Source organism: Zootermopsis nevadensis, unplaced genomic scaffold (genome assembly GCF_977971745.1).
Source record: "Zootermopsis nevadensis isolate Lab colony 2312 unplaced genomic scaffold, Znev_1.0 Znev_ptg000017l, whole genome shotgun sequence".
Classification (NCBI taxonomy): domain Eukaryota; kingdom Metazoa; phylum Arthropoda; class Insecta; order Blattodea; family Termopsidae; genus Zootermopsis; species Zootermopsis nevadensis.
Genome location: NW_028259149.1, coordinates 10,841,604 through 10,859,987, shown reverse-complemented (window position 1 = coordinate 10,859,987; position 18,384 = coordinate 10,841,604). Strand labels below are relative to the sequence as shown.

Here is an 18,384-nt window from a genome sequence, read left to right as displayed (position 1 = left end):
GCTGCTCTTCTATGCCATATATTGGCTACTGTGCCTATCAGCAGTAAGCCAGCCAATGGATTCTGCAACGATGACTTTCATCGGCGACATTTCGAAGGCGTCTCCACCGGCCGTCGTAGGCGCTTTTGTCTGCTGCAAGTCCGGTAAACTCGCAGACTGTATTATGGACTTCTTCGAAGTTGAAAGAGACATCAAGCGGTTTGCAACTTAAATATTAAGAAAATGAAAAAGAGTAATGTTTTATAAGCACAAGGAATTAGAATGCAAATACAAACTACACCTCAGAGACTCAAAAACCAGAGTTCAAACTCCGAACCGAAAAAAGCCTTTTGTTACGTTTTCTTTGAGGTAGAAACCGAATCTTTAAATGTTATTTAGATGAGCGTCTCGTCGCTCTACCTTCTCAATTTCGGGACGCCTTACATTGTTTCCAACCTACTTTTACCAGAAACACGATCAGGTACTACTTGGGAAAATTCACTGTTCAAATATTAGCTTTGTTTCCCCCCCTTAAATTTGTTGTTTGGACTTCAAAAAGGCAACAAAACTATGAAGTCGGCAGCTATATTTCTTAAGAACAAAATTCGAGTTTCACACTCGATAGAAGCATTTGAACTCTTTCTTTACCAGTGTGTCCACTATAATAACTACTACCAACCAGCAAAAGGAAAGACGACCGGAGCTTCATGCTGACCACACTTTCATCATGTTAGACACAAAAGAAGCGTTATCTTTGCCTTACCTAAATTTCCTTACAAACAACTGACCTGATTAAAATGGTTAAAAATGCTCAATAATTTTTACAATTTATTCCAGGCGATATTTTAAGACTTTGGCGCCATCTGTCGGATCAGCACGTGTTACTTACAACTCAAACGACGATCCAAGGTGCCGAGACTCTGCTCCAAACAACAGAGAGGGACAGACAAATGACATTCATCGTGGACATGGCCTGCCAGGACTCACGCGCCATACTCCATAAGGTGACACTAACGCCGATGTTTTAATCGTTTACTTTGAAGTGGCTGGCGGTTCAGAAACCAACGATTGTAAGCACACGCTAGTACGCTTATTACAAAGAAACAGGAGGGATTTGAACTCACTAATTTCTCGTGGTTTGCAGGCTCATGTACTGAATTTATTCGATGAACGGAGGCGGTGGATATTGCTAGGGAACCAAACACGAACCCAGGACGTGCTTGAGGACCTCAACATTTTGCTGTACAGCGACGTGGTGGTGGCAGAGCGCGTGTCTGACGGAACAGTCCTCTTAGTGGAGATGTACAAACGGAGATCCTACGAAACACTCATAAAGACAGTTATCGGTGACTGGAGCCAGGGGCGTGGCGTTCGGCTGACCTCCTCACCCGTAAAGTTTTCTAGAAGAGCAGATCTCCAAAAGTCTGTCTTACAGGCTGTCATGGTGGTAAGACACATAAATGATTCTTACTTAAGACCTATAAACGAAGTAACAGGACCATAGTCTTTCGTAAATTTCAAACTAATTATAAATTTTCGCGGACAAAGTTTTGGACATCATCACGCTGAGACTAGCAGTTTCGTTGCCAAATGGAGAACAGAATTCAATATGAATTCTTCTCCAACTGTGCACATAACAGAGGTTCAATCTACATGTAGACTACTCTACCCGAAATTTGTCTTTACTAATTTCACCAACATGGCCGCCACATTTTTGTCCGATAGTTACAGTTAAATAAACGATACCGATGTTGTTGGCAGGTGACGAACAACAACAGTTTACTCCACCTGAAGGACACCACCGACAGACACATTGACACAATCAGCAAACTGAACTACGCGATATTCTGCCACGTAGCAGACATCGTCAATGCAAGGTACTCTTGATGTCTTCAACGGCCTGCATTTCTCACCTACCCCGTGTATTTATCATCCTAACAACAGTCAACAGATGAAAAGCATGAAACTCCTCGTCACGTACTTTCTCAAATTCCATGTCAGGTCCAAATATCATCCTCATTCCAGTGCTGCGAAATTCCGTTCTTCTGCTTTGACACAACGGCCCGGAGGAATCACAGCCTCTTCTGAAGTAGCATTTATGGAAACAAAACAGCAAAATTCGAGGTTTTCACGGCGGTAAGTCTGAAGATGGCGATCGCCCTGATGATGGAGGCAGCTAGGACCTCTGAAACGTCGCTAAACTTCTACCAGACTACACGGCGCAACAACCCAGAAGGCAGCCATCTTTAAACAAGGATTATTTTCTTTGACATCATTAACAAAATAATCTCTGTTATAGTGAAGTACGGTGTTTTCTTAGCGGTACGGACTGAATCATAAAATACTCAGGCGAGCTTCGACTTTTAATGGTTAAATTATAAAATTCAATTACTATTTAAATACGTAACTACGCAGGTCTACTTCTAACCCAAAATTACATTTGCCCTCCAACTTTAGCTACCGGTCCTCAAAACAATATTTAACATAAATTCGTCGATTAATTTAAGAGACGAATCACGTTCCTTTTAAGCGCTAAAAAATCCAAGTGTTTTACAGCTCCAAACACGGATGTCACGCCACAGTCCTTCGACATCTCAATGTAGGCCTAATGGCTGCATCCCCATTACTCGGTAACGCAGGGCTTCGTTGGCATCATGGCTGCAGTGATATGAACCTTTGTGTACCAAACGATTATTTTAATTACCCTTTTATGAGGATTGAAGATCATGGCGACGGAACAGCAGCTCCTGCCATCTAGTGGCAAAACTCTATATTATTATAACTGGGCACTTGCACCATCAGGGTATTTGCATTGCAAAAGAAATTTATAATTAGTAATTTTAAGTACCATTAGAATATTAAGGATCAAGCCAAACGGTTTCCTTGTGACAGAGTTGAAATGACGGTCGTCGGCACGTGGGGCTATGACGTGAACGGCTCGTGGACTGGACTTTCAGGATATTTGCAGCGAGGGGACGCCGATATCGGGGCCACTGCGTTGTTCGTCACCAAAAATCGACTTCCGTTCATGACCTATATCGCGGGAACCACAGATAGTGAGTGAGTTGACTAATTCCTTGGAGCAGATACCGTTTTTTTACAAAGGTACAGTCACTCAGCTATTCAAGAAATTCCATGCGTTTATGAAACCCGAAAATTCATTACTGTATTCGTAACATCCTATCACTGGATCCTATCCTAAGACAGATCAATCCAGTTAACATTCTCAAACACTTTTAAGATCCATTTTAATATTATCTTCTCGCTTAAGACTACGTCTTCCAAATTGTATCTTCCCTTCAAATTTACAGACTATAATTCAGTATGCATTTCTCACCATCTCATCCTCTTGATCCTAATTACCCAAACAAGATTTATTGTAGTCCTATAGAACATTATAACGTTCCTCATTATGCAATTTTCTTCATCCTATTGTTACTTACTTCTTGAGAAGTTAATAGCCAATAAACTCCCGCCTTTCCTGTGAACAAACGATTCATGGCGATATTCAGAAAAACCCACCACCGGTCCATATCCTGGACCAGAAAATCTAATCCACAGCCCCTAACCCTCCTCTCGCTTAGTTAAAATGTTCTTAGCACCCCATTATAAAACGATCTCAACCAAACACAGGCAGAAGTACAAACATAGCATAATAATACAGCGCAGACGCAAATAGAGGATATCCCCGCATCTCCGTCGGTCCAGCTATGTATTAATCGAAAAGAGTTTTAAACTTGCAGATCCGGGTTCCTGTTCCGACAGCCACCGTTATCCTTCGTGGCCAACATCTTCACTTTGCCGTTCAGTCGTAATGTGTGGCTGACCAGTGTTGGCTTTATCACCGTCGCGGGCTTTCTGCTGCATGGAACGATCAACTGGGAGAACAGACAAGTCACCTGGAGCGACATGGTACTGTTTGCAGTGGGCGCTGTGTGCCAACAGGGTAAGCGGGTCCTGTGTAAGCTCACATTTGGAAAACAATGGGCCAACTTCAATAAAAAAGTCAATTTAACCAGCAGCCCTACGTCCACATTTTATATCGTCTTTTTTACTGTCGTGGTGAAGCAGTGAGACATACGTAGCCTTATCTCCATATGTTTAACGCTTTGGCATTTACTTGTGAAGGAAATATTTGAACTTACAAGTAACTATGACAGTTACTAAGCTACAAACGGGCAATAATTTGAAAAAACTTCCTACCTTTAGGCTCGACGATGGAAGCAAAAGGACTTTCCGGCCGCATCATCACCATATTCCTCTTCGTGGCGGTGATTTTTCTGTACACTTCATACTCTGCCAGTATCGTAGTTCTACTCCAGTCCTCCACGACCTCCATACGAACCTTGCATGACTTGCTCGACAGCGACCTCAGCCTGGGTGCCCACGACATAGTCTACAACAGATATTATTTCAAGGTACAGAACACTTCAATTGCCTAGCTTGGAGGAAATGTTGTTAATTCAGGGAACGTTTTGGTTTCAATTTGTTTACTGTATAGACTAGTGAAGCCAACCGATGTCCAATAACATTAGGCAATGCGACCCCTGGTGAAGACCGACAGAGGGGAAACAGAAGTACTCGAAAAAACATACCCTAATGACACTTGGCACGGAACGTCCTGGGATTTATCCAGGACCTGGCTGTGACACGGCTGCGATTGACCTGAAGGGTCACTACCACAGCCTGCCACTAAGCATCGCCCATTCTACCGACCTATGTCCCTACGTTCCTTTTTAATATCATCCTCGCAACTCCTTGTTATTTCAACGAGTGGATTTCTAGCCCAATCTCAGCCTCTTTCATAACAACTCTAGCTAACCCGCATTCCGGCCGGATACATCGGGGACTGATTATTTTCTATAAACTGTCGCGGACAGCTGACAAATGGTTGGCATTAACTCCTGCTTACAAGAACACAAAATCTACTTTCATCAAAATTCTTAAAAACGGCACAAACCCTCAACGAGATCTACAAGCTTTGCGTGATTGTTCATGTCAAGTAACTCTTGTTCCAGGCAGTAAGCGATCCGATACGGCATGCCATTTATACCCGGAAGGTAAACCCCCCAGCGGGACCAGAGAATTTCCTGCCCCTTGAAGATGGCATCAAGAGGATAAGGACAAGTCGGTTTGCCTTCCACATGGAGCTGGGACCGGGCTACAAATATATCTGGGACACTTTTCTCGAGGAGGACAAATGCAACCTGCAGAGAATCACATTTCTTACGGAGATTCCCAAACCATTCGTGGCAGTGAGCAAGAAGACGCCCTTCAAGGAAATACTCACAATCGGGTATGTCCCATATGATACAGCCCATTCTCGAGTCATGGCAGTGTCATTATTACATCTGGTGTAAAGAAACGCCACTATCATCTTTTAGTTTAGGTTTAATTTTAGTTTTCACGATTTAATTTATCGGGTATTGGTAATAACAAGTCTAATGTATTACCCCTCATTCAGCTACCGAAAGGTGCACGAACGGGGGCTGCAACAACGCGAAAACCTGCGGTTCTACCACGCAAAACCTGAGTGTGCAAGTCGCGGAAGTAATTTTGTGAGTGTGGGCATCGTGGACTGCTACTCTGCGCTGCTGGTGCTGGTGTACGGGATGCTTCTGTCACTAGTGCTCCTTCTGGCAGAGATAGTGGTAAGGTCAGCAGCCTACTAATCGACTCTCTGGTAACAAACAACCCATCGTGATGTCATAAATTTCACTGCGCTGCCTGCAAATTACGACACCGATGTATCTCAGACCGCCATAATTATCTGGTTCTATTCGGATGAAATACCAGCAGAGTCTGGTTTTATCTCCATAGATCGGAGGTTCCCAAAGTGTGGGGGGGAGTGGTTTTCTTGGGGGGCGTGTTGTTTGTATGAAAAACTTTTTTTAACGAAATATGGAGAAACATTTTTAACATCCTTTGCTTGGTTTAGTTGTCTTACAGTGCTGTAGAATTCAGAATCGTAGACCATCCGCGGTTTTAGGAAGTAAACGGCGATATAAATCTACGTACAGTTATAGACGCATCCCACTAACCCAGGTATGAAGCGTATATTTTATTACAGCTTTTTAAATAAATGCATTGAATAATATATACTAAATTATAAAAAAAAAATGTATACTCATAGCTAAATTTTATGAAAAATCTGTTTGCTTGCACTTGTTCTGGAAGGGGGCGTGAAATTTATGATATGTTTTAAGGAGGGCGCAAGATGTAAAAGTTTGGGAACCTCTGCCATAGACTGATAGTCGTGCAAATAGTTAAACCAGCAGTTCAATTACCGCGCTCACAATAACCCGCCAGTAGACCAGATCCTGTACTGTGTCAGATGAATCCAATCCAAATCCTATTTGTTTAATGTGCATTGTCATATTATTTTTCGTTTACTCTTAGTCTTCATCTTCAGGGTTAAAGATAGAGGCAGTATGTTCCTTCAAAACTCTAGTTACCTACCTACAAGACCACATTGTGTAACAACTCGTAAGAATTCTCTCAACTGGTCTCTGATTTCAAGGTTATCCTAATAAAATTTTGTATACGTTTATCCTTTCTTCCATTCATGCTATACTATCCCGCTCATCACTCAAACAACATTTCAAAAATAAAAATTATAACGCTTCTCTCTCTTATGTCAGAAGAAAACTAAATAATTTGTTATGGTTATAATTTCAGGCAAACAAGAGATGCAGGAAACTCGCTCAGTAGAGCACAACGTAACTTTTACAGCAACTAACATGAGGTTCTATATTTCCTGTATGTTCGTAAACCAAAACACAGTAGCGCACATCTACGAGATGAGCTATGCGTTTGTGGAGATAAATAATACAAATGGAGGTCGATAGTCAGCAAAAATGCAAGCATTATGATGCTTTCGCATGTTTAGAATCTAATTACAATGATTGTAGACGACACTAAAGTAAATAAAACCGACAAACAAACTCTCCACGTCATCTCGTGTCGCCACATACTCACAATGCAGCTTCGTTATTTACAAAGGCATAATGGTGTGTACTGAACTAGTGACCCCTCCTCAAAATTGATGTGAATCAACTTCGGTTTCGATTTCCGTGATACGACAGCGTATAACTAGTCGAACCTCCCAGATAACACGGAATTTCTGTGGTACAATTCAGTCTGTCTAGCGTACCAAAAACTGGAGTCACGTACAATTAAATGAGACCTGAGAGAACAATCGGCTAGTGTGGTTGAGAAAAAACACGGCTGGGACAGGCGAGAAAGTGGTCGTAGCCTATTTTAGACACTTTTCAAGCCCTCTGAGGCAGGAAAGCCGCACTGCGACTAGATTCGACTACTCTTCACTGCAGTGTCGTGGCCAACATGTCTCGCCTCACTGTGATCATGCTTTGCTTCGCAACCGGCAGTCAAGCCAGAGACTTCTTAACGATGGCTTTCATCGGCGCGGCCTTGCGCTTCCGGACTCCTGCGGCCCCCGTCAGCGCGTTCATATGTTGGGAGACAGGTAACTCGTCGGCGCCAAGGCGCTTCAGAGAAGAGACCGTACAGAGTCTGATCAAGGAATTCACCGCCCCTTATCGTTGATATCAGCAGTCCACCATTGGACCCTATCCTGAGTTGGTTTAATCCAGTTCACATCCTCACACCCTATGACTTTATTATCCATTTGAAAGTAATCCCCCCTCTACACTTAGATCTCCCCATAGTCTCGCATATGAAGTTTTCTAAGTAAAATGTTTCTGAAAATTTGCATTTGCCATCTCGCCTATGAGTGCTACATATACCAGAAATGTTACCCTTCTTTATCTGATCACCCTAAAAATATTTGGGAAAGAGTACAAATTATGAAGTTTCTCATTCCGTATTTTTCTCCATTTTCCTCTTACGTCTTGTCCCTGAGGCTCGAATATTTTCCTCACACCTTTTTTCTTAAATATCCTCAATATCCGTTCTTTCCTTTAGGACGAAATATCTCATATGAGACAACGGGTAAAATTACATTTAGACAGGAGTCCATGAAACAGAATATCATAAAGTCATTGGTAGCGAGCATTCTCCGAATTTAATCTTCTCATAATTTCTTCGTTAACGCAATTCTGATTTGTTACTACTGTTGCCAAACGTCTGAACTTTGTTACATTTGTTAACGATTTATTAGTTATATTTGTGGATCGACTTATTGCGAGTTTGTCCTCCATTCCGGTGATGAGACATGGATCTTGGTTATGGTTCAAGAGACGTATCAATTAACCGCAGATACATTCGCATAAGGAACACAGAAAAGGGTTAATTCTGCACTTTGAGTTCAAAGTATGGACAGGAAAGATACCAATAATCAACAAAAGAGAAAATCGCCAGTCACAAAATTTATCAAATGGAAGGAAAAAAAAAACAGATGATAGACAAACGAACCATAAACACTCAGAAGTCACTTGATGCGAAGTCCGGCGACTATGGCGATCAGGTCTGGCAAATGATTTAGGCTACATGCACCTATGCAAGTGAAAATATATTGTATCTTAAGAGGAAAGACATGCTTTTGCCTTAAGGAGTCCTACGTGCCAGCCTGCTTATAGGTCCCCGCTAGATTTATGAACCAATTCATCTGTTTTCGTGATAGTCACGCCTGATACCTGACATTAATAATATAGAGTGGTCAAAATTAAGAAGTAACAGAACTTGATCTTAATCTACGTTTGTAAATGTTAACGTTACTGGGTTGTTAAAAAGTAGTCGTAGTTCTGGGCTGCAATCTGCACGATATACAGACCTTGACGAGCCACTATGAGTCCCATGCTCTCAAATAAAGTTAATTTCCCTCCAGTTCTGTTACCTTAATTTCGGATCATTCTGCATTAGAATAAAGAGTTGTGAACGACACTGATAGATCACGTATTAGTTGTAGGCAATTTTAAAGATCTGCAGAACGTTGTTTTGGTGTGTCCACTGCAGAAAATGTCCATGGATTTGTGCGCTATCTGTCAGAGGAGAACGTTTTACTCTCGACTCAAACGACTGTCCAAGATTCTGTGACTCAGCTCCGAGCAACATCGAGGAACAGACACGTGACATTCGTTGTGGACATGGCCTGCCAGGGAACGAGCGCTATACTTAAAGAGGTAGAGTTCCTTACAATATTTTGGAAACAATACCATACAAAAAGAGATCCAAGTTTCTATGTCGAAAATTTTTTGAAAATATTCAACTTCTGGTAGATATTTTCGGTAAAATGTGCAACAACAATCTGACCACCGCGTGATATATTTTGTATTCCACAGGCAAATTCACTGGATCTGTTTCGTACTCAGTTCCGATGGCTGCTTCTAGAGGGCTCCAAGCTTTCAGACACAGATATGTTGCTGGGTCTGAATTTGCTGCTGGACAGTGATGTCGTGGTCGGGCGCCGAGTCTCTGAGAACAGGTTCAGGCTGATGGAAGTCTACAAACGAGGAACTCGCGAGGGTTTGGTCTGGGGCGAGACGGGTACCTGGCAGCTCGATGCCGCGGGCGTTGAGCCTACCTCGTCGCATATACTGTCAGTTCGGAGGACGAATATCCACAAATCGGTCCTCAAGGCCGTCATGGTGGTATGGTCATTTAGATGTTACGAAGTGTTAAGGATATGAAACCCTGATTATGACCGTTTTTCATTGTCAGCTATCAAATTTTGAAAATACTGATTACTTTCTCGAAACCTCGTTGTAGCTTTTTTGTCTCAGACCGATCGATTCTTGTGCCAAATGTTACAGATCAATAAATTCCCCAATTTCGAATGGAAAAGGCGGGTAATGAAAACATTTTACAGTTCTGCATTTTTCTTCCGATTCACGGACAATATGTTCCGCGTGAACATATTCCGAAGTACTCCATGGCTAACAAAATCAAAAGTAAACCTGTAGGTGTGTATATATATATATATATATATATATATATATATATATATATATATATACACATATATATTAACCACGCTATGAATTCCAGGGTTAAAAGCAAATGAAAAAATGAGTAATCTAAGACGAAGTCCGTTACAATAAATCACTTGAGAGTTTCTGCTGACGCGACCGAGTGACCGCAGACACTTGTCAATGCTTGCAGGTCACCAACAACGACACCCTGAACCACCTGTCCGACACCATAAACAAACACATCGACACAATTACAAAGGTGAACGACGTCCTGTTCCATCACATCGTGGATGTTCTTAATGCAAGGTACTGGGTTTGAGATTTCAGGTTCTCACAGTGGCTACGTTGCGATATCGATCATGAAGAGGGAGGCAAAACTAACTTCTGAAACGTTGGTAACCACCTAGAAGATCACGCAGCGTCAAAATTAAAAAAAAAACATCGACACGTGGTATTACTGGGTTCTCTGCAGATTTTAACTTTGAGCTAATTTTATCAAAACTGTTCATGGCACAAGAAAAAAAATTGGTACGTGTTATACAATGTAATTAACACTATTACACATTAAACTAATTTGAAATATTTTTTTCGAAATTGCATGCTCACACATCGTGTAGCTGTACTATCAACAAGTCTGTAATTTGCTTAACCGAACATGAAGACAAATGATGGACGCACAATCGCAAATCACATTACATCTAAATTTTTGCGAGAACAATCCTTGAGAAGAGACAGGTATATTTGCATATGGATCACAAGAACTGATAAAAGATATTAAACATGGGGAAATGTCATGACACTTCAAGCAATCTGAAGCTTAAAATACAGATTCAGAATGGTTTTTAGGAAAGAAGAAAATGTATCGTTTCTATATTTATGGTTCTGCTTGTTACGAGTAGAATAAAAAACGCTGGTGTTGCATGCGATGGTGGGATAAATGCAACCTCTTTTCAATATTAATAAACTTCCATCAGAAGTGAAGAACTAGAGTTGTGGCGAAGGGTCATCAGAAGACTTTGTAATATTTAACCGCGACTTTGTGACTGAGGGTAGGAAACTCTTGTTTGCGACCAATTCGGCGTCGCAGTAGGACATATAAAACCACGGAAGCAGCAAGTGTTTAGACCCGAATGTCACTCAGTCTCCGTCATCACAATCTATTCCATTCACTTTGCAGTGTGGAGACGACCGTAGTTGACACCTGGGGCTACCCGGACAGCGCCGGGAACTGGAGCGGTCTGACCGGTTACCTTCAGAGGTCGGAGGCCGACATCGGGGCTACAGGCATGTTCGTCACGAAAGAGCGGATTCCCTTCGTGCGATACATTGCTTCGACTTCAGTTACGAGGTGAGCTGATTGGTATCTAATGGTATAATTCTCCTGAATAAACCGAATACTATGACAGAGGTTTCAATATAATCAAAAGCTTCACAGATCTTACCATGTGACATTTCAGGAACGCCTTCATCTTCCGCCAACCACCGCTCTCCTTCGTGACGAACATCTTCACTCTCCCGTTCAGTCGTTCCGTCTGGTTGGCCAGCGCTGCCCTCATCGCTGTCGCAGGTGCAAGCCTATACTTCGCGTTAAAGTGCGAGAAGCGAAGAGACGAAGTGACTGGGAGCGATATTACACTCCTGTCCCTGGGCGCCGTCTGTCAACAAGGTACAGGTCCCTGAAACAACATAAAATTACTTTTATGAGCCGTGACTATGCCAATTAAAATAAGTTTCGAATAGACCCTCGTGGCCTATTAGACTTTTATCATAAAACCTTGGTACAGCGTCCGACTGCTCGTCCGAATATAAATCAGTGGCGCAAGACGATACTCGCTCAGCTGTTCCAAGGTCTGTTAACCAACAATTTCTTGAAGACCCGTCTTTATCTTATCCTCGCAGGCACAACGGTGGAGGCTGAGAGCATGCCCGGCAGGATAGTTCTGTTCGTTCTTTTCACAACTGTCATCTTCCTGTACACGGCCTACTCTGCCTGCATTGTGGCCCTCCTTCAATCGTCCACGGACGCCATCCGAACTCTGAAGGACCTGCTCAATAGTGGCCTCACCCTCGGGGTGGAAGACGTGGTCTACAACAGACACTACTTTCCAGTACGTTACCTGAGCTACTGATCAATTAATTACTCGCAATAGTGAAACATAAAGGTTCATTCATTATCATATCTACAAGAATCCGCCATTGGATTCCATCCTGTTGAACCATCTAGCTTATGCATGGGCTCGCGACACTTTAACTTCAGGCTGCCTCAGACCCCATTCGTCGTGCGATTTACAATAAAGTGGGCGCTGACCGCTTCATGAGTCTGGAAGAAGGCGTGGAGAAACTGCGGAAGGGACTGTTTGCCTTCCACATGGAGTTGGGCCCTGGGTACGAGTTGATCTCCGACACATTCCTAGACGAAGAGAAGTGCGGTCTGCAGACAATCAACTTTCTCATTGAGATTGTGGAGCCATGGGTCGGCGTCAGCAAAACAACGCCCTTGACGGAAATTCTCTCAGTGGCGTGAGTTACATCTTCATAAATAAAGAAAGATTTCCGGTTTAGTGGTACAAAGAGCAATCAACATAAAATCTGAACCTGGTTCATTCATGTGTAATTTTTGTGTTAAAATTTAAAAAACTCAATTCCTCTCTCAGACGGTAAATACACGCATCCTTTCTCTCCACTAATTCAACCTCAAAATCACGATATTCTCGAAGCGCTCTGCAACGAACTGTTACACAATTAATGAAGTAATTTCATTTATTTTTTCTTTCCTTCTCTTCTTTTTGCAATCAGGTAAAATGACACATTTATTACATTCAATTCTTTTTGGCATTTTCGCAATTAAAATATATCAAATGTGTTTATAAGGTTTGCCTCCTCCAATCTGTAATTACTCGACAATTACTAAACGAATTTTCATTAAATTTCATGCTGGGTAGGTTTACTAAAAATCTCTCAAAACTTTATAATTTTAATTAAAATCGAACAACAATAACGTAAACTACGTTTCCACCTAAATGCATTACTAGGTACAAACATGACGACGAGAAATCCCCAGTCGCACACCAAGCAGGAAATCCTCCATATTTACCTCCTCATCTACAAGGATAACTCCAACGCCACTGGCTTTGACTTTGATCGAGATAAAATTATCTCGCGTTCTTTGCGCCTATTTGATACGCAACAATTTTCTAACCCTTCGGGAAGAGTGGAGTCAAATCAGACATTTCCGTCTTCAGGTATATGCTGTTAAGGAGATTCAAACCGAATCAAAATGTCTTCCATTCTTCTGGGTGTACAGATAATATGAGTTCCTTACAGATACCGGAAGGTGAAAGAGTTCGGGCTGCAGCACCGGGAAAATTCGCGCTTTTACCAGACGAAGCCGAAGTGCGTGACTCGAGGCTCCATGTTTGTGAGTGTGGGCCTGGTCGACTGCTACGCCGCGCTGCTAATGCTAGCATGTGGCTTGCTGTTTTCCGGAGCTGTGCTGCTGATGGAGTTCCTGACAATGTAAATATCGCCAGAACCATTTTACAATTTTCTTTTTAATTCTTTCAGCCAGTCTTCGTAAAATAGCCAAAGAAATATAATTCCTTTCCAAGTGGGATAATCCAGCTGAGTTCTTTTGTTTGCATATTTTAGTAATTCACAAACATGTTGGACAGCAAGACACAGTTGGAGATCCTTCTTTTCACTGAACGTCTCAAGTATCAAAGGCATTCTTAGCAAACGAGGCTGGCATTTTCAAGCGCGTCATCTCATGCGCGTAACACAGTAAAGGTTCAAGCCAGAGTTTCCAGCAATGCAGAAATTTTATACGCGGGGAACGTCTTTGTATGTGTATTTATACATATGAACGGTCCGATGCCTGTTTTAAAACTGATTTTCAGCATGTTTTGCAGGACTCTCCACAGCTACAAGAACTCTGTCGTGACCTTCGATGACAGGGAAGAACACCTGGTCAGGGACACTGATGTTTCTCTTCGCCCAGACCAGCTGGGTCCCGCCCCGCCCAATAGGTACCATGGGTCAAGCGACCGAAGCGTGAAACTGATCACTCCTATCTAGTGTCGAAGTTTAAAATGCGTGCAGCTTACCGCCATGCACCCTATATGCCTTTATGATAGGGGCTCTCAGAAATAGAAGCAAGTATATCTCTTTGAGTCCAATAAAAATACTTAACTTCAGAAGTCCATGCTATACGGCCCCAGAGGTACTTTATTCTCCAGCAAAAGTTAATTGTACACACCCCTTAACAAACAAAGAGCTTCAACATATGGTAATGAGAAGCAGGTCTGTAAACGTGGCCCAAGACTCGCTGTATTGTCAGGAATACAATTTACAATTCGTATTAGCTGAAATAATGAATACATGTCATTGAATTCAATGGTTCATAATTAACTCAACTGAAACAATCGATTCTGTTAAGCAACCAGCTGATCATTATAGTCAGGAGCATTTTGAAAGCGGACAGTGACTGGATATTCTAGTGGAAGAGCATTAAATGTTGTGATACAGACCTGTTTTCAATTAAGTTCTTATTTAGAGTTAAGGGATCTGCAAGGAATTAAACGAACAGCCACATTTAAGTTAATACGAGTGTAAAATGCTTCCGTCGTATTATTATAAATATTTCGCAACTTATTTCCTCGAGAACTTCTAGCTTGTGTCTCAACGCTTCATGAATTACTGACATCTGCCTCAAGATTTAAATCTGCTTAACCGACAAGATATGTGACTTCATTCCGTCTGGTAGCGCAACCCATATAAAAAGCTGGGTTATGCCAACTACAGCCAGCAAATACTACTAACGTACGTAATGTTTCCTTGGGGCTTATTTTTAAAACAGAATTAAGATCCACAGTTATAGGACACAGAGCAATAGTAACGCGATAAAGTTTCATTCATGTACCAAGAAGTTCCTTCATCAAGAGTCCGTACAGACTCCACGCACGGATGACATCGTATTGTATTTCGTGTCAAGTATATTTATGGACTGAATTCACAACACTAGGATAATGAGACTTCGTAAATTTGCTGTGAGAATACGGACGACGTTAACAAACACGTATACCTTTTATAACAGGACGAGACTAATGTTCCAGAGAGTGTCAGCGTTTTATCTCAGAATTTGTCTCTTTTTGGAGTGGGTTAACACATTCTACACTGAGATTATGTACATTTTTGTAAAACGCGTTTTCGCATTCTACGAGTGCACCAGACTAATTTCAAAGTGTTTCAATGTGTTGTATTCAATGATAAAACTCATAATAGCAGTTATAATTGTACTGTATGTATGGATTGCACTTGTGTTTAGTCGCATCTGTGCATGGTACGAAAGAGTTCGTATCATATTATGGGTTATCAGAAAACAGCACAAGAAGTTAAAATACTGCTTAATAAGAGTATGTTTCTATTGTACAATGACGAGACAAACATTACAAAGAATTTTCATATTTCATACAAAGGCAAAGCTGGTAGTGAGTAAAGTGCTTACAATTTATATGAATGTGATGCTCACAATGAAATATCTATCATTATCACTAATGCCAGTGTTTTTTTTAAACATATTGTTGCAGAGAGTCTCACAGAATTTAAGAAACATGATTATAATAGAACTAAATGTATCTTTATATTTATATTTAAGTACGAGGATTACATTACAAGCTGTTTTTGCTCTATATGAAACGACAAGTACTCTATTAGAAGAGTGCACTCATTCTGTTCTAAAGAGGTTATGTATTTATTCCAAAGACAAAACAAAATAAATGCTGCAAGTGCCCTATTAAACCATTCAGTCCCATACCACCAAGAGGCATACACCAGTACCGTTTGTGTCTTAATTACCTGAGAGACAAATCAGATTCCTAACGTTCACAATACATCAAAGCCATCAACACTCTTATGTTTTATGTCCAGATAAAATGTTTCAGAAATGATACAATTTATTGGAGCGGAAAAGCTAACTTTCGCTCATGTGGTCAGGAAATGTCATACCTTTATGGTACCTGTAAGTTCATTAGTGTTCACAAGAGCCCTATCACTTAACACTATCCTCAGACGGTTAAATCCGGTCCACGCTCTATATCTTTTAAACCATCCTAACATTATCCTGCCATCTACGACTAGGTCTCCCAAATTGCCTCTAATCCAGGGGTTCCCAAAGTTTTATACCTTGCGCCCTCCTTAAAACAATTCATAAGTTCCACGTCCCCCTTCCAGAACAAGTGCAAGCAAACAGATTTGACATAAAATTTAGCTATGAGTGTACATTTTTTATAATTTAGTATATATTATTCAATGCATTTAATTTAAAAAACTGTAATAAAATATACGCTTCATACCTGGATTAGTGGGATGGACGTGGTTACTTCTGTGAACATAACTTATCATACAGAGGGTGGAGTTTTGAAATGGCCACTCCAAGGTCGTTTTCCAGGTTCATCGTAGAACGATACTTTGTTTTGATGGCTGCCACTGCTAAACTGCCTCAACCAAGCGAAGGATGTTAAAAATGTTTCTCCATATTTCGTTAAAAAGTTTTTCATACAAACAACACGCCGAGCCCCACACTTTGGGAACCTCTGCTCTAACCCATCTACGTTTTCCGATTAAACTGTTGTGCATATCAGATCGTTTTCCGTATATGATACATTCCCTGCTCATCCCGGTGTTCTCGATTTTATCACCCTAATAACATTTTGTGAAGGGTATAAATTAGGAAATTCCATACTTTCGAAAGCGGCCACAAAATTTCGGTGTGTTGACAAACTTTGGCTAACACACACGTAGTACACATTCGAAACTGTAGTCTGCTTTAATCTAAATATAATCCACATTTCAGGTAGTTTTTCAGTCATTTCTTGTCAGAGTCTCTTCTTCCATTTCACAGAGGACAAAAAGTCTAATGGCTACGCATAAAGCACTTAGTATAAAACTAAAGACAAGCTGAAACTGCACAACACAAAATCACAGCTCATGTCCCACCGAATTAGTTGTAACTTACCTGTTCTTCACATGCTGGATTCGGCAAAATGTCTTCCAATTAAATAAATATAACACTTCCACTCTCTCTAAAAATGTCAACTTATTCGAAACATTCCTTCGCTGGAACGGCGTCACAAGCACAAAACACAAGACTACAAATCAACAGCTGCGAAACGCCAGTCAGCTCTTCGGATAATCGAGATTCTCATTCCGATTAGGTTCGGAGATCCAGCCATCTAGTAGGAACATAAACAAACAAACAAATAAATCAGGGAGCCAATAACTCAGGTTGAGGACGGGCAAAACGGAAATTCTGAAATTTAATGCGTGCCAGATGTCATTTAAGCGGGGTTAAGCATTTTGTTCGAAATTAAACAAACTGTTAAGAATTTTTCATACTTGGAAGGTACCAGCCCGTAATTGTAGTGTAAATGCGCGTGCGCAGAAACCAGAACCTCGTTAAGCCAGGACTAAGTGGCGAACATGGGGCTCGCTGGCTGGAGTCGTTACTTTTTCAGTGTCAGCCGGGCTAACACGAACTCCCCGACCTTAAGTTTGTTAGAATTTTATTTAGAAGCCTATTGGTCAATTATTTCAAACTCGTTTGTAACTTTTCAAGGAGCGAGAAGTGCCGAACTTAAACCAAGGAAACCAGATGATACAGCATCACTAAAAATTGGGAGAGTTAGGAAGTAAATGGTATGAAATGGTAGTGGCCTGTTTTAAAGTATTGCAAACATTGTGGCTAATGACGTAAAATAAGCTTTATGCACCATAAGACTACTACGATCTATACTTGAAACTGGGACACCAAGCGTTCCCTAGCAACGAATCGAAATAATTTTAACTGCAAACAAAAAGCCTATAAGGAAAATGATATAATGTGAACAGGTAAAACCATGCTGCACTAAAATATTAAAGCCTCAATTACATTAGGCGATTCTTGACATTCATCGCCGACAAATTCACTCACCCGGAAGTTGTGAGCATATATCACTTGCCTAATTACTTTGGTCTGGTTTATTAGCCTGATAATTTCATCAGTTACTTTTTAAAATTCTTCTAATAACTGAATAACACATTAGTGTTGTACTGTTAAAATTTCCTTTGCAAGTGAATAAAATAATCTAGCAATATCTTCAACCTTGTCTTTCAAACAATTACATCCTGCAGCATCAATCAGACTATTACCACAAACCAGAGAAGAGAGACATCATACCAGCCGAGTTACAGAATTAACTATTTGAGGTTATAGTGCTGGCATCCAATTTATAAAATTACCTGAATCCATTCATTATGATGTATTTTAGTAACACTACCTGCACTTCACCTACATAATTCCCTTAAAACAAGACAGTAATCCATCAATCAATCAAACCTCTTCAACATAAAATACAATCAATATCAGCCATGTGAAGTGGCCAATGCCAGAGCATTCTAATGGCACTTAAACGTGGTGCCTAGAAGTAAAGCAATTGTTTGATCAGGTACAGCAAACTGTTCCCATCATAAATAAATTAAT

The 18,384-nt window shown here is 41.0% G+C and overlaps 3 protein-coding genes across 6 annotated transcripts in view; 2 read left to right on the top strand and 1 right to left on the bottom strand.

The window, feature by feature from the left end:
- Positions 1 to 7,962, top strand: LOC110833983 (ionotropic receptor 75a). The gene is made up of 10 exons (XM_087350408.1): positions 1 to 143; positions 817 to 983; positions 1,124 to 1,426; positions 1,741 to 1,856; positions 2,872 to 3,039; positions 3,723 to 3,925; positions 4,189 to 4,397; positions 4,998 to 5,275; positions 5,444 to 5,630; positions 6,658 to 7,962. Exons 1-10 carry the CDS (start codon positions 56 to 58, stop codon positions 6,688 to 6,690), a joined length of 1,752 nt encoding a protein of 583 aa, XP_087206534.1. The 5' UTR covers positions 1 to 55; the 3' UTR covers positions 6,691 to 7,962.
- A 990-nt stretch (positions 7,963 to 8,952) lies between these two features.
- LOC110834035 (ionotropic receptor 75a) lies at positions 8,953 to 15,703 on the top strand. Its single transcript, XM_022072788.2, has 9 exons — positions 8,953 to 9,080; positions 9,240 to 9,548; positions 10,060 to 10,175; positions 11,047 to 11,217; positions 11,327 to 11,535; positions 11,769 to 11,977; positions 12,127 to 12,389; positions 13,194 to 13,385; positions 13,778 to 15,703. Exons 1-9 carry the CDS (start codon positions 9,045 to 9,047, stop codon positions 13,941 to 13,943), a joined length of 1,671 nt encoding a protein of 556 aa, XP_021928480.1. The 5' UTR covers positions 8,953 to 9,044; the 3' UTR covers positions 13,944 to 15,703.
- LOC110834028 (uncharacterized) overlaps positions 11,409 to 18,384 on the bottom strand; it is a 31,367-nt gene continuing 24,391 nt past the window's right edge. For all 4 annotated transcript variants that reach the window (XR_015535497.1, XR_015535496.1, XR_015535499.1 and 1 more), the window contains 2 exons: positions 16,882 to 17,098; positions 11,409 to 11,545 (listed from right to left, as the gene is read on the bottom strand). The gene's annotated coding sequence lies outside the window, so the exon portion shown is untranslated. The remainder of the gene's footprint in view (positions 11,546 to 16,881; positions 17,099 to 18,384) is intronic.

Bases quoted from the DNA above. Each gene is read 5' to 3' on its own strand.
- LOC110833983 (XM_087350408.1), top strand. From the start codon at position 56: ATGGATTCTGCAACGATGACTTTCATCGGCGACATTTCGAAGGCGTCT. The intron at 1,857-2,871 runs GTACTCTTGATG...TCCTTGTGACAG, and splicing joins GCAGACATCGTCAATGCAAG to AGTTGAAATGACGGTCGTCG. The intron at 4,398-4,997 runs GTACAGAACACT...CTCTTGTTCCAG, and splicing joins ACAACAGATATTATTTCAAG to GCAGTAAGCGATCCGATACG.
- LOC110834035 (XM_022072788.2), top strand. From the start codon at position 9,045: ATGGCCTGCCAGGGAACGAGCGCTATACTTAAAGAG. The intron at 10,176-11,046 runs GTACTGGGTTTG...TTCACTTTGCAG, and splicing joins GTGGATGTTCTTAATGCAAG to TGTGGAGACGACCGTAGTTG. The intron at 11,536-11,768 runs GTACAGGTCCCT...TTATCCTCGCAG, and splicing joins GGGCGCCGTCTGTCAACAAG to GCACAACGGTGGAGGCTGAG.